The sequence below is a fragment of the Canis aureus genome, chromosome 2 (genome assembly GCF_053574225.1).
Source record: "Canis aureus isolate CA01 chromosome 2, VMU_Caureus_v.1.0, whole genome shotgun sequence".
Taxonomy (NCBI): Eukaryota; Metazoa; Chordata; class Mammalia; order Carnivora; family Canidae; genus Canis; species Canis aureus.
In genome coordinates this window covers 65,209,134-65,224,992 of record NC_135612.1, presented here as the reverse complement: position 1 = coordinate 65,224,992, position 15,859 = coordinate 65,209,134, and the positions used below count along the sequence as shown (strand labels likewise).

Sequence of the window (15,859 nt, the reverse complement as noted above, 5' to 3'; positions counted from 1 at the left end):
ATTTTGAGAGAGAGACCACGTTCATATAACTTTTATTACATTATATTGCTATGATCGTTCTAGTTTATTATTGTTGTTGTTAACCTCTTACTGTGCCCAATTTATAAATTCAACTTTCTCAGAGCTACATATGTATGGGGAAAAAACCCGTAAGTACAATACGGCTCTGTACCACCTGTGGTTTCAGGCATTCACTGAATGAACCAACCCCCTCCCCTGGGGATAAGGGGGGGCTCTGGTACTCACAGGCTACAGGAAGGCATGGTTAGGCCCCCTTCACAGAGGAGGTAGCTGATCCTGCTCTATGTAACCAAGCTGGGGACACAAGACCTGGGATTCATACCTAGTCTCTTCACACAGATAAGAATCTCCACATGGCAGTTTGGTAAATGAGAAAAGGTGCCTTTTCTGTCCTGCCTGGAGACCTCAGGGCACACAGCCTGGCCAGTGGGACAAGGGCTGATTTCCAACCCAACTTGCCCCCACGCTGGCTCCTTGTGAAGGGCAGTGCAGAGCCGCATACTGTCACCTGAAGGTCAAGCTACATAGGACAGTAAGGGACCTGCATACATCCCCAACCAGTGATGATAGGCCTGGCTGTGTCACTTGCTTTGGCCTACAGAATGTAGATGGAGTGGCAGCATGCTGGTTCTAACCTGTCACTTAAAGAGTAGCCTGTTTCCACTCACCCCCTGATTTCCTGTGCTCCCTTCACCCTGCCCCTGGGTGGGGACATAGGTGGAGAAGCCTGCAGTCCATCCAACAGTGAGAATGAGTTTGTGGTCCAAAGGCACTGGGTTTTGCAGGCAGCGTTATCTCAGTAAAAGTGACCAGTGTACCTTCTGAGCTTGTGTTCTACACATTAAGACACAGCTTTCACCTGTGTGTCTACTAGGGCCAAGGTGAGAAGTACTTGCAGAAAGCAAATGGTAGGAAAACTCAGTTTGGCAGTTTGGCATTTAACAAGGGCAGATAACGAAGACTTTTGTTTTTTTAAACCTAAGTACTTATAAAACCAACATCTCTTGAGAGTCTGTGTGTGCCCCTCCCCCACCACGGCAGAAAGGAAAAGAAGTCCTTACCCTCAATCCGCTGCTTTTGTGTTGAAGTTCCTTGATACTTTGGTTGATAGTGCTCTGGTGAACAAACATAGATATTTTCAAACTTATTACATGAATCAATCAGCAAGATCACATGCCTCTGTCTCCCCTCCCTTCTCCCAGTCAGCCACCAAATCTGATTTTACTCTGTGATGCTTTCATTCTAGAAAAAACAACAGATGGAAGTAACAATCCCTCTGGTGTAAGAGAAGCTGAAGAAGAAAATCAGGATATATATTCTAGAGCTTTGAAGGGTGGTACATCTCATGCAAAGTGTCCAAGAAACCACTTTGAGTCAGGTTTGCTCCAAGTGGCAGGCACTACATCAGAAAAAGTCTGCCCAAACTGCCCAGAGTAGTTTATTCTGAGTGGTTTAGACCAGGGATTGGTGAAACAGGAGGCCAGACAGTAAATATTTCAGACTTAGTGGGCCAAACCCTGTCCAAAGCTCTCAACTTTGCCCTTTTATTTTATTTTCAACTTTGCCTTTTTAGCTGAAAGCAACCAAGGATCATCTGTAAATAAGGGGGCATGGCTGTGTTCCAGTAAAACCTTATTTATAACAACAAGCAACAGGTTGGATTTGGCCCACAGAATGTAGTTTGGGGGGGCATAGTTTGCTGCCCGCCCTGTTTTAGATGGTAGGTCACATGTCCAGAGCAGTTTGCCTATTTGTAGACAGGCTGCCCCAGCTCTTAAAAGGCCAAGGAGTCCTGTGTCTACTTGAAGGAAACCGCTTAAGGAATAGGGAAAAACCAACTTAAAATGTTAACAACCCGGTGGTAGGCATAACAAGCAGAACAGAGGATTGTGACGAGCACAACACACAAATTCAGAAAATTCAGTTTTCTTTGTGAATACTCTAACGAGTTTAGAGAATCAGGAGGAAAGGGGTAGGGGGAGAGAGAGAGAGATGGTAAAAATTAGTTCTAGAAGGCTTCAAAGCTGGAGTCAAGTGGGCTACTGTGCTTCTCCAAACCTGAGCACGCTGACTGGGTAACGGGTTTCCCACACAAGCCTAATAAGAATTCCTGCTAGTTACAGAGTCATGTCCAGGAACCAGGTGACAGTAGGGCGGGATCCGTCCCCACCATTTTCAGAGGAGAGAATGGAAAGTGGTGAGACTTTGGGGAGGCAGAAGCAGGATCTGAAATCAGCTCCGCCTGACTCCAGAGCCCGTGTTCTTTCTCTGCTACAGACTGCCCTTCTGGAATTCGGGAAAGAAGCCAGGAGCAGAGAGAGGAAAAAGAACGGGGGAAGTCAGATCAAAGGCTATGAGAGAGGAGAAAGAAAACATGGCCCATTAGATCAGTGAACAAAGCTTAATGAGGCAGGGAGAAAAGAACTTACCCTCGCCTTCCCATATTTCTTGGCAGGGTTTGGAGAAAAAGAATTTGAGAATAAGTAAGAGTGAGTCGGGAGCACAGACATCAGCCCTCCAGGTAGGTGCCTGGCTCCCAGGTGCCTGTTGGGGGCCGAGGAACCCGAGCACCATGTGTGGGGCAACCACAGAGTTAATCTACCTGGACACAGGTGAGTGGAAAAGGCAAGGAGATAAAACACAAAAGGAGTGGGGACATTGAAAATGTGTCTTCTTTAAAGCCCAGGTGCTATCATTTATTTAATTTTTTTAAAGATTTATTTATTTCAGAGGGGGGGGAGGGGCAGAGGGAGAAGAAGAAGCAGGTTCCCCGCTGAGCAGGGAGTCTGATGTGGGGCTCGATACTACGAGATGGGGTTGACGCCTGAGCTGAAATCAAGAGTCAGACACTCAACCTACTGAGCTACTCAGGCGCCCCGCTGCCATCATTTATTTTTAACACAGCTCAGTTCCTGAGGCCAACTGGATTTGACCCACACATGAGATGCAGATGTTTCACTCAGTCTAAATGAAAGCCAGCTAGTGGGACGGGCTTTGCTCAGGTCTCGGGAAACACCAGAGGTGGCGGGTTGTTACCATTGACTGTTCCAAAGGCATGACTTGGCCATGGTGAATCGTTTTAAGATTTTGCGCATTATTTTTGAGGGACTGTTTCAAACTTCCTTGGGGCTGCAAGGAGAATAAAATAAACAGAATCAACACCATCCTTCCAGACTGTGGAGCACTCTCTAACTGCAGGAGGTCAGGGCAGGGTGCTGGTGACAAGCATGCAGCCCTCCTGTACGCTGTGCGTGTGGGGACCACTAGGAGGGGCATCACCAAGACACCCTGCCTCAAATCCTAGAACCATGAACTTTCCGCAGCCACCCAAACCCATGAGCCTTTCCTGAGTGCTGGAGGTTGGGCTCTCTTTCTTACCTCACCATAATATAGCCACTGTGAAGCCCACTTTACAGCAGCGGTGTCCCCACTTTACAGATGAGAAAAACCCAGGCTCAACTTAAATAATGTTTAATATGTTAACATGTAACAATTTTATTGTGATCATTTTACAAAGGAGGAAAGTAAGGCACAGGGGAGTGAAACATCTTGTCCAAGGGCCCACCATTAGGAAGTGGCTGAGTCAGGGTTTAAATCCCAGTGTTCCTCTGGAGCCCAGGTTCCTCACCCCCATGTGCTGCTGCTTCTTGAAAGGGACAGGTTTGAGTCATCTAGTCACCAGCCAGCAGGGGAAGTGAAGAACAGAAGCTTACGGGGGCTTGGGTGGTGTCTTTTCCTTCACTTATCCACTTGTTATTGGTGATGCAAATCACCAAACGGAATCGCCTTCCATTCCCTAAACTGCAAGAAAAATGATGTGTGTGTGTGCATGTGTGCATGTGGTGGTTGGAGGGGTTGATAGGCGTGAGAGCAGAGCTCATTCTAAAGCAGTGCGGGCAGCAGCAAGAGGAGAGGTCAGGAGCAGCTGTGGGCACCCTGACACCACCCTGGAACCATTCGTATGCTCACAGGTGTCTGGGCCACACGGCAGTGGCGGCTGGTGGGAAGTCTTGACATGCACAAGAGAGAGGTGTTTTTAACCAAAGGTCACTTGTGCGGTAAGGAAACTAGGAATAGTATGTACATTTGACATCTATAACGATTATAGCATTTAAAACTAGACCGTTCAAACTCACCAGATTGTTGGCTTTTGTGTCCAGATCATCTGCAAAGGATAAAAGATTCACTTTGGTGGGAGTTTTACCCATCTACAAAAGAGGGGGAGGGAAACCGTGTCATGGCTGTGGGATTTTTAGACCTTAACAATATCTAATGGACAACAGAATAAACTATGGTCCTGTGACCATAAAGTAGAGCTGGAAACTCTTACAGAGATGACAACAGCTACATTCTGATTTACACATATAAGACCATATTATGTTTCTCCAACCACATTATCCAACCATAAAAAGAAATCAGGTTCTGATCCACGCTATAATGGAGATGAATCTCAAAAACTTTAGGTGACATGAAAGGCCATTAAACAGAGAAGGTCACGTGCTGTATGATTCTATTCGTATGACACATCCAGCACAGGTACATTCATAGAAGCAGAACATAGACTGGTGGTCGCCAGAGCTGGGGGAAAAGAACAACCATGGAGTGGGAAGGAGGCTTTCATTTTGGGTGATAATGATGTTTTGAAACCATATAGAAGCAGTAGTTGTGCAACACTGTGATTATACTACAAGCTGATGAATTGCTCCCTTTATTTATTTATTTATAAAGATTTTTTTTTTTATTTATAAAGATTTTATTTTAAAGTCACCTCTCCATGCAACATGGGCTCAAACTCACTACCCTGACATCAAGGGTCGTATGCTCTACCAACTGAGCCAGCCAGATGCCCTTGAATTAACTCACTTTAAAATAGCCAATTTATGTTATATAAATTTCATTTCAATGATGAAAGAAAGAAAGAAAGAAAGAAAGAAAGAAAGAAAGAAAGAAAGAAAGAAAGAAAGAAAGTATCTGCTGTTATTTGCCCCCCACAGATCAAGATCATGGGTCACACCTCTGCCAAGTAGACATTATAGTCTATGGTGTCTACTCCCGAAGAGCTGAAATCCATCAGGTTTTTTCTTCCTGCTGCGTCCAGCAGAACAATATTGTCAATATTTACATTCATGTTTTTAAAATCATTGCTGAGGTTTCTAGCATGCTGCATGATGAAAAGAAAAGTGATAAGTAAGTCCATTCTTCAAGAATGCCACAGGCTTTCATGCTTTAAAAGAGCAATGACACAAGACAAAAAACACAGGCACTTAACTGGCATTTTCTTCCTTGGTACTCTTCTCTCCCCACCCACTCCTTCCCTGCATCCCCGCCTCCCTCCTTATGCCCCATGCCAAGCACTGTGTGAGGAGGTGGGATGCAAAACAGAATAAGATTCCATCTCTGTTCTCAAAGTCCTCAAAGGAAGAGGCAGTGTCATAATAAAGGCACACAAACTATGTCAGGACCCCAAGGGTCAGGAGAGAGTCTGCTGAGGCAGGGGGCTAGACAGGGCAACAGAGAGGAGGTGGCTTCTGAATGGGTCTTGACAAATATGGATGCTGAAACGAGCCAGGCAGGCTGTATTCAGGGCGAAAAAAGGCAGCACGCACTGGACTTGCGTAGTGAGGATGCTTGAGATCATGGGGACATGGTTGGGGACTTGAGATTGACCTAAGTAGTTTCAGGCAGCATGCAGTGCCAGCGTCCCAGGCACTCTGTCTCTGGTGCACAGAGAAAATGACACACGGTGTGATGCCAAATGAGTAGAGGACATTTAGTCTGGGCTTGGTTACAGAATTATATTTTGTTTGTATATACATGCAGGGAGTATTTAGGGAGGATAATCAACACAATACAAAATACAACACAGTACAGAATTTGTATTCGGCTTTTAAATAAACCTCTTCATATCTGAAAAGTGGGAGGCCACCATGGTCTCACGGTGCCTCTGAAAGCCAGTGATGTCTCAGTGGACAAGCTATGGGGTTTGGGGAACAGTCTCTTTCCTTGGTGTCTCTTGGTATCTGCTTCCAGTTGGAAGCCCAAAAGAAAGAAGCCTCCTTAAGTTTTTAACCCCTGAGAAGGCCAGAGGCCTCCAGGTATGGGGAAGGGGAGAGCCTATGCTGATGGCACCCTAGGCCTGCCAGGGAAACTCTTGTTCCTCCTCCTGTCTTGGAATGCTCTCGAGTGGCCTCTCTTCAGAGTCTTAAGGCTCAAGATTTGTGGGTGGGCACAGGCAAAGGAGAAGGAGGAAATCATTCCCTCCTGTCTGCTCCCAACACTCTTGCCACGCCGTCTTTCGAAGGCCAATAGAGCTCTGCAGGGCCTCCCTGGAGCCCTGGGGCCACAGCCCTGACTCCCAAGGGGCAAAGACTGTGTAGGCTGGAGTCTTGGGTGTCTTGTTCCCTCTTCAGGCACCTACCAGGAAAGGGTGGCCAGTGTTGGAAAGCCAATATCCCTGGGATTTATTCCTCTAAGGACCCTGACACATAGCAAGATAAGATCCTCCTGCATCGTGTCTGCAGCCAGACCCCCCTAGGGCACCTGCGCAGTGCACTAGAGGAACTCATGCCTCAAGAGAGACACCTGGTTGGGGGTGGCGAAAATGTCTTAGGATTTTCCCTTACGTGAATTTCACCTCAATGACAAAGAAAGAAAGTAATAAAGGAAGAAAAGAAAGAAAGAAATGGATTTACTAAAGATGTACATCAGTTTCCTGCCTGGCTCTACTCCTTACCTCCTGAATGTTGAGATGCTCACTGATGTTGTAGGTGTTCTCTAGCTTAAGTGTGCTATAGATGCCCTTATTTTCTTTGCAGTCACTGTGGGAAAAACGGAGAGATCATGATCCAGAAAAGGCAGCCGTGTCCATCTCTGTCCCCAGCTACGGGTGGAGAGAAAGGTTCACGGTGTATCTTTTGTTTACATCTGCAAGCACAGAAGCGGCTTTTGAGGGCTGATGCAGGGGGGGCGGTCACTAGTGGCTGCATGGATTCGCCCCGGAGACCTACCATTCTGGACTTCGTTCCCTGCTTTACTAAATGTCCCATCTTTGGAACAGTTACAGTAAGAGTGGTAAGTCATCCTTCCATCTGTCTCCTTTGTGCTTTTTCTAGTGCTATGATGGAATCATAAGTTCACAAATTGGGAAGAAATAAATTCTCATAAATAAACAAAACAAGCCACCACCTGCTGGAAAGATGTGTGTTACACAGCATATCATGGGCTTTATTAAAAGATTCAAACCTCTGCCAGACCACCTGCCTCTGTATTTCCAGGGTTGAGATACAGAAGCGGAACACACATAGATCCAGACGGTCAGTTCACATAGCTTGGCTTCACCTCTTCATGCTTCTCTAAAATGTGCAAAATCCTTCTTCAACTGAGCCAAGAAAGGCAGGCTCATCTGATGCATATCCTTGCTGCTGAGATAGCTGCTTCCTGGGGGTGCCTCTTCCTGGTCCAGCAGCCAAAGCCCTCTAGCCCTGAGGGGTGCCTGGGTAAAGTGACTTTCCCACAGCCCTAGAGGTGTGATGCTCCTCTTCAGGGAATTCCCAGTAGGTTGGTGTTGTTGGAACAGAGAGCTTGATACACTAACCACCAGGGGTAAGACTGCAGAGCCAGAGTCATAAAGAGCTGGCAGGCCAGGCCAAGAAGGCTGGCTTCGTCCTTTCAGGCCAGGGATGGTTTAATCATGCACAGTAACTCAAATCGATTGATAACCTTTGCCTACAACATGCTGAGGCAGGATCCTGAGAAGGATCCTGAGACTCTCTGGGCTATGAACAAGACCTCTGCTAACTACCAACGGCTATCACGAGGGCGAGATCAACAGGTGGGCACGTGTGCCACTCATTTGTTGTCTCTGCTAGAGATGATGGGAAGGCTTTGAACCCTATTGAACAGAGAAGTAAAATTGCCCAAGATCACCAAGGCCTGCTCCCTGATGGCAGAGCCAAGACTGGAGCCCAGGCAGACTGACTACACAGCCTGGCCTGTCAGGTGCTTCACTATTAGCATGTATGAGATTTGGACCCATCCACTGACATCTTGTTATATGGCATTTACTTGGGGTAGCGTGACTCCTGCACCAGAGTTCTCAGAGGATCTCTTTAATGCCACTTAGGGTCACCTTAACTAGTGAGGTCTAGGGGATACTGAACAGAAGGACCTTGAGACATCACCACACCAAAGTCTAGAAGGCTTTTAGTAGAAGGATCTCTTTTTGGTCTTATTTCTACTATCTCTTTGTGAAGATTATAGAACAGCTAGTCTTATCAAGCTTAAAGACACTTTGAAAGCAAAATCTCATTCTGGAACAAACAACATTTTCAGTAGCCAAAAAAATGCATCATGCCATTATTTATACCTGTAAACTTGTTCAAAAGTGAGATTAATATCCGGTTTGTTCAACACCATGCCAGAGAGATAGTATTTCCAATTCTCATTTAGTAAATATGGGGTGTCCAAAATCTAGAACAAATTGAAAAAAGCTATTTTGAAAGATGCTTTTATACTAATATGCATACACATAATAAAATATTCTGTTAAATATATTTGGGGGTTTTCAGATCATGATTTTCTTCATTGGTTTCCAATTTAAAACAAGAAAATAATAGTGTGATCATAATAAACTGCCCAATGGGGGCAGTTCTTACTGATACTTCAGTAAGAATTACTGAAACTGCTTTTTTTTTGGAGAACATTTCCCTTTCTTTTTTTTTTTTTTAAGATTTTATTTATTCATTCATGAGAAACAGACAGAGACAGAGGCAGAGACACAGGCAAAGGGAGAAGTAGGCTCCGTGCAGGGAACCCGATGTGGGACTCCATCCCAGATCTCCAGGATCACGCCCTGGGCTGAAGGCGGCGCTAAACCGCTGAGCCACCGGGGCTGCCCTGAGAGAACATCTCTCTTAGTAAGACAGGAACATTAGAAATAAGAGAAGAATTGACAACTTGATTCAGAATAGCCTATAGAAAGCCATAAAACAGTTGGCCCATCTCTTTACTCTTTTACTCTAGACAAAATGAATTAAAACTTGCATATTCTCTCACTTAACATCATATATTTAAGATGGCTAATATATCATATATCTTAATGAGCTCCTTAATGCATGACCATGTATGTGCTTGAGGAATGTAAATGTTTTCAAAATATCCCTCTATTTTTAAAGAATTCCACTTTAGCAATTTAACACAGCATGGAACATGAAGTCTGGCTTGCTGATCGCTATTATTTTTTTTATCAAGAGGCCAAACAGACATAATTTGACAAATCGACACTCCCAATTTAATTTTCCTCAGCCAACTGAAAAATTAAAATACCATGACAACAGCAGCACCCGTATAGCTCAGTCAGTTAAGCATCTGCCTTCAGATCAGGTCATGATCCTGAGGTCCTGGGATCGAGCCCCATGTCAGGGTCCCTGCTCAGTGGGAAGCCTGCTTCTTCCTCTCCCTCTGCCCCTCACCCTACTAATGTTTCCATGCGCTCATGTGTGCACACTTTTTCTTTCTCAAGTAAGTAAATTAAAAAATCTTTAAAAAATAAAATAAAATTCCATGACAACTGGTTACCTGCATAGTTCCTCACCGGATTTCATAACAGATATGAAGTGGAAAAGTATATACAATAAAACAGGAAAACAAATATATTTTAAAAGCCAGAATGTAGAAAAAAGCACCAGAAAGCCAGAGTGAAAAGACTGGCACATAGACCCAAACCTCCTCATTAACTAATGAAGCTGAACTGAGAAGCGGTCCCGATGAGCCCACAGGACTCAGTTTCAAGAGAAAGTGGAGCCCAAATTCATTTCTCAATGGTCTCCTCAGACGTCCACCAGGGACGATACTTGGCCGCAAGGCATGGAATTTGTTGGTGTCTCTCACTTCAAATTGAAGGCCTCACACCATCTGTATGGGCAATTGCCATTTGAGAGACTCTTTAAAATGTCAGAAACTTCCTGGGGTACCCCTCCTCAAGAATTTTCTTTCCCAGCTTATTACAATCCACACTGATGAGGACGCCTCAAGTCCTGGTACTCATTTCACTTGACGTTCGAGAAACAATACTACCACAGTTATTTGCTCTAATTGAAGGAATCTTAACTTAGTGAATTAAGAAACCAAACTGCTCATCTTTCTGACCCCACAAGATACAGAGACATCAGAATTTCCACTGAAGGCATATCCCATCGGGCCCAGAAGTCATACTTAACCTGAAATAGTTTCCTGTTCTGGTAAGGCTCACAGACCAGTTTTTCCATGTTTCCACCGATGACAAACGTGAGCACCACAATGGTCATCAGTATCCAACAAAAGAGGAAACTGATTCCAACTCCGCTGGAAAACAAAACCAAAACCAAAACGGAAATAAAGTTTGGAATTCTACAGTAAACCATTCAACATTCAGGGGCACCTGGTTCAGTTGGTAGAGTGTGTGACCCTTGATCTCCGGGTTATGAGTTCAAGCCCCACGTCAGATGTAGGGAGTACTTTAAAAAAACACACAACAAAAAACTAGAGATCCAGTATTACCTGCTGGTCCTTGCTAATGCTACCTATGCAGTGTAGGAAACAGACCGAGAGCCTTTGCTCTGTGCAGGTTAAGGGACCAACCCTGCCTGCTCAGGAGGGGACAGGAAGCCATAGGCACTGGGATCTGTGGGCCGCACACACGTATTTAGGGAAGACTTAGACTCTGCTCTCCTTGCAGCCAGCACAGTGCTTCAGACATGGTCTCTGGGGTCAGGGGGGTGAAGCTGCGGGGACACGGGGAGGGGCGGCGTTCTGAGGGGGACACGCACCGCTGGGAGTCTGAAAGGGGCCAACGTGGCTCTGCATCCAGAGGGAGGGCTGGGGGGGCGCGAAGGCAGCCTTCGGGGGGGGCAGGCGGGGTGCACGGGACGGGACGGGGCCTGGCTGGTCCAGGAGGGCAGGCTGCTGCGGGCCTTGAAGCGCAGGAGGAACATAAGCCCGGTTCTCTCTGAGGAAGAACATTCTCGGCAGAGTGTGCACCACAGGACGGACAGTGGCGACCACTGAGGAGGCTGTTGTCAGCCCTGGGCGGTGGCCCGATGTGGCTGGAGGCAGGGGAGAGAAGTGAGACGGGAGAGGAGATGGGACAGGGGAGGCGGACCCCGCGGGATGTGCTGGGGATGCTGCGAGGAAGGGCCAGGCTGAAGCCGGGGCTTGGCAGCGGGGAAGGAGATGCCGGGGCCCAGGAAGGGAAGAGAGGTGCGACCTGGTCCTGCTCCCCCTGCCCCCCCATGACACGTGGGGGGGATGCTGGGGGGGAGTCGGCTGTGTCTGGAGCACACATATGTGGGTGCCAGGCCTGCAGGAGGCAATCAGATGCTTAGACGTGACCACTGGACCCTGGGGCTAACGCTGGAGGGAGAAGCACACTTGGGCTGGGCCTGGGGGACTTGGCCGCTGGAGGTGAGTAGGGCAAGCAGCACACAAGACACACAAGACTGCTAAGGAGAGTTGCAATGTAGGAAAGAAAGCACCAGGCCCACAGTCACTGAAGGGAAAACAAAGGTGTGTCTGCAGGGGAAGAGAGTGGGCAGTGGTCCCAAACACTGCAGGGAGGGCACGCACGTTCCAGAAGAAGTAAAGGAAGTCCTCTGGCTGGAAGCCTAGAGGCCACTGAGGACCTGAGGGCAGGGGAGTGGCCTGGGCAGGGCATGGAGATAAGGAAAACCAGAGGAAGCAAACACCATTATTTCCAGAAGTCCGTGCAGGGAAGGGCGTGTTGGGAGGTTTTCTGTTTTCACGTTTAAAGAAGGGAGAGAGCAGAACATGTTTAGTGTTGAGAAGCAAGTCTAGGGGGAGGGGAAGAGGAGAAGGAGGATGCAAGAGAGGGCAGACTGACCCATGGAACGCTTGGGGCAGTGTGCAGGGATGGGATTGGGACAGGCCCAGATGGGAGACATCCCTCTGCATGTGGCACCATATGTGTGTGGACACAGCGCCACCAGAGCCTTGGGAAGTTGTTTTGGTTTTTATTTTCTTTGTGAAGAAGGTGGTAAAGCCTTCTACTAAGAGAGGGGGAACATGAGGAGGATGGATATACCAGAGTGAAAAAAGCCATTGAGGAAGGAAGGAAGGAAGGAAGGAAGGAAGGAAGGAAGGAAGGAAGGAAGGAAGGAAGGAAAGAAGGGAGGGAGGGAGGGAGGGAGGGAGGGAGGGAGGGAGGGAGGGAAGGAAGGAAGGAAAGAAGGAAGGGGGAAGGTAAGGATGGAAGAAACTTGTAGGGCTCTGAAGGATCCATTTGAGGTAGGAATAAAATTCTGTAGGGACGCCAACGTGCCCCATGGTGTGACTTTTCTCTAGGGTGCTCAGTTACTCAGGTGTAGACACAGACAGAGCAGAGTGTTGAATCTGTCTAGGTGGAATAGCCAGATCATCACTGATGATTGTACCGTCACTGGTACAAACAGGAAGGACCCTCAGAAGCACATAGGCTGATGGACTTAGAAACAACAGCCTCCCTTTCTAAGGGCATGAATCTGCCCAGTGGATAGACTTAAGGCGCAATTACAAATATTTGTCTGGTTTGGATGAAATAAATAGCAAGATCTGCTCATTGCAGGGGCCTCTCTCAGCTTGAATTTCTCTGACCTAAGAGGCTTTTGAGGTCAGGGAGAGTATAAAGAAGGGGAACACGTGTGAAGCGTATGCCAGTCACCATAGTTTAACCGTGTGCCTGAGCATGTGTGTGTATTGGAGTCACAAAAATCATCAAAACCTTTGAAAGAATGCTTCAAAACAACAAGCTACTCTAAATAGCTTATTGTTAGCATTTCCAGCCTTTGTTTCCTAAATATGCATCTATCTAGATAAAAAACACACCACACCCAAGGCCTGTCACTCAGATACAAGGGCTAATGTGTGCTCAAAGTGTTGAAAAGAAGGAGAAGTAAAACCAGAATAAGAAAAATAACATGCGGCAGCCCCGGTGGCCCAGTGGTTTAGCGCCGCCTTCTGCCCAGGGTGTGATCCTGGAGACTGGGGATGAAGTCCCACATCAGGCTCCCTGCGTGGGCCTGCTTCTCCCTCTGCCTGTGTCTCTGCCTCTTTCTCTCTCTGTGTCTGTCATGAATAAATAAATAAAATCTTTAATAAAAAAAAAGAAAAATAACATGCAATAGGAGTTAATTAGGATGTACACAGGCTCAGTGGTGACAGGGACTAAAAGGCTAGTGTAGCTAGACCAGAAATGAGATTTGTAGATCATATTATGATAGTTTGTCTTTATCCTTAGAGCAACAGAAAGCCACTAAAGTGTTTTAAGCAGAGGGATCACATGAGCAGATTTAGATGTTTGAAAACACTACCATGGGTGTCGGATAGAGAAGAGTTTAGAATGGTCAGTGGATGCACGTAAATCAGTAAGAGGATACACAGTTGAGATAAAATGGTATCTTCGATTGGGGTGTTGGGAGTAGAGAGAGGGAATGGGTTGATAAGATTCTTAGAATGTTAAAAAAAAAATCAATGAGATTGGTATTAAGTTAGATAAGGGAGTGGAGCCAAGGGAATTTTAAGGTTCACCTCCAAATTTCACGAAGTAGTTTAGATGTCCCAGGAAAATAAAAAATTCCCATATTGACTTGAATTCTATGTTTTTAATATCATTACCTAGAACTTCAATGTCCAAAGCTCCTAGTCACAAAGAGCTATTGAGCACTTGAAATGTGGCTACTCCAAATAAAGATGTGTCATAACTGTGCAATACACACTGAATTTCAGAGTCTTAGTAGAGAAAAAAAGAATATAGACTACTCCTCAGTAATTTTATACTGATTGAAAGTTGAAATGATAATGTTTTGGATGTTATAGCTTAAATAAAACTATTAAAATTTTTTAAAAAAGAAAAAGAACATGCAATAAAGACTGCATGTGGCCAGTAAAAGCAAAAATATTTATTATCTGGACCTTTATAGAAATGTGTGCTGACTCCTAAATCTATATAGTTATGGTAGTGACACGTGCATAATCTCGTGAGCCCCTGTCAATCATCTTAGGGACTCTGGTCAACAATCCAAGGTAGACAACCTGGTTACATTTCAGTGACCCCAGGATCTCTCACTCTTTGGTGGCTGACCTTGGTGTCATTCCCAATGCATCACTATTATAACTAAAAGTGCAAGAACACTTCCCTGCTTGTGATGCTTTGTCCACAGCTGGGTTCTTCTTCCTAAAAACGGATCCCCTAAAATGGAGATGACTTGGCCAAGGAGATTGTTGTGTCTTTCTGGCCCCAACTACAGCCTGACAAACTGTTTTCTGAAATATCTATGACTGTTGAACTGCCACCGGTGTGTACATGTGGCCCATTTTGTGACACCCATGGCCATGCTGGGTATTAGCTTTTCTTCAAAGCTCCAGATAATCTGAGCGTGGTTTTGCAAGAGCTAAAACTGGAAGTTTCACAGTGGGCTTCAGTACAAGAGCTTGTTGTTTTCTTTGTACCTGGGTTAGGTCTCCTTACCTCAAGGGAGACCTTCCATGTGCCCCTGAGACAGATGTACATTCCTACTGTATCCCATCCAGTCCCTAATGTGCTCCCTAGACCCTCAGAAGACAGAGTATCAGAGCAAAGCCAGGCCTTTCTACTTTTCCTCCTGCCAGTTCTTTCACTAGGAGCTCCCTGGGAAATAAGGATTCTTGCTTGGTTTTTGAAGAGACCATGCTCTTCAATGGATGGCGTCACTGTTTTTAAGAACAGGTGGTGTTATGGTTGTAGCTGAACAAAATACACTCTTTCTTGTTCCTACAATCAAATAAATAGTTTTTAAGAGGGAATTACATTCATCTAATCAGTTTGACTACACTAACTATACTTGTACCATTTTCCTCCTTTATAATTATCCAGTTGTTTACCAGATGTCTCAAGAGACATGGAAGCACAGCAAACATGAATTCCATGCTAAGTGGTAGGTGTCAACAATGCACCTGAAGTGCATTGGCCAGCATTTTTCCTACCATGTGATAAAGCCCTTCATTCCCAAGCCATGGGCTTCCATGTGACTTTGTCTCTTCACAGATTCCTTAGTCTGCAGAGGTGAGAATTATACCCAAATTGAAGTAATTTTAGACTCCATCTCACTGCTCATGATTCCCCTGTTTCTTTTATCTTCAAAGCCAGATAGCATATATTTTGGCTTCGACTCTTAAAAAATGTGCAAAATAGAATTCTATGAGAAGTGCAGCTTTTCAGAGCAAGGTGCTCCCTCCCACCAAGCAGTTAAAAAGATGTGGTGCATAGACTCACCTTGAAACACTGACAAAACAGCCAAGTACCAGGATTAGTAAAATCTGGACATTAAACTCATTTTCTATCTAAACTATTTTGTATCTGTACACAATCTGTAATCGTGAACAGATACAAAATGGCAGGGCCATATACTCTTCCTTGCTGGGTTAATTTCTTAAGTGTAGGTATGTGAGCACACAGCCTTTTCCATGCATGGAGTGCTGTTCAGTTGTGTCCGATTCTGGCAGATTCCCGTGTTGTTAGCTTCAAGGTTGTTTGGAAGGCTCTTTGTGGCTGTGTTAATGCTAATAAAAGCTGTACTCTACTGGAGGCTACGGGTTTGAGGGAAAGGCCTTACCATCATGACTCAACAGTCTAATTAATTATTGTAGTGACCCAATGTTTGAAAAAGCACTTTAATGCACAACACTTGCTGACCAGCTTCTCCCAGCCTGCTACTAGTGATACAAGCAGAGAAATGAGAGCATGGCTGAGATTTTGATTCTCCATTGCTCCATGAACTTGTTCTAAAGCTTTACCTTCCTCTCCAGCCCCATCACACACCCCGCTGCTTAT

At 45.7% G+C, this 15,859-nt stretch overlaps 1 protein-coding gene across 11 annotated transcripts in view; it reads right to left on the bottom strand.

The window, feature by feature from the left end:
• PROM1 (prominin 1) overlaps positions 1 to 15,859 on the bottom strand; it is a 131,662-nt gene that overhangs the window by 9,331 nt on the left and 106,472 nt on the right. For 10 of the 11 annotated variants that reach the window (XM_077877024.1, XM_077877022.1, XM_077877039.1 and 7 more), the window contains 8 exons: positions 10,239 to 10,362; positions 8,387 to 8,490; positions 6,755 to 6,839; positions 5,036 to 5,182; positions 4,158 to 4,229; positions 3,058 to 3,150; positions 2,451 to 2,468; positions 1,083 to 1,136 (listed from right to left, as the gene is read on the bottom strand). In XM_077877024.1, the coding sequence (XP_077733150.1) occupies positions 1,083 to 1,136; positions 2,451 to 2,468; positions 3,058 to 3,150; positions 4,158 to 4,229; positions 5,036 to 5,182; positions 6,755 to 6,839; positions 8,387 to 8,490; positions 10,239 to 10,362 (697 nt within the window). The remainder of the gene's footprint in view (positions 1 to 1,082; positions 1,137 to 2,450; positions 2,469 to 3,057; positions 3,151 to 4,157; positions 4,230 to 5,035; positions 5,183 to 6,754; positions 6,840 to 8,386; positions 8,491 to 10,238; positions 10,363 to 15,859) is intronic. The other variant, XM_077877034.1, reaches the window with a different exon arrangement.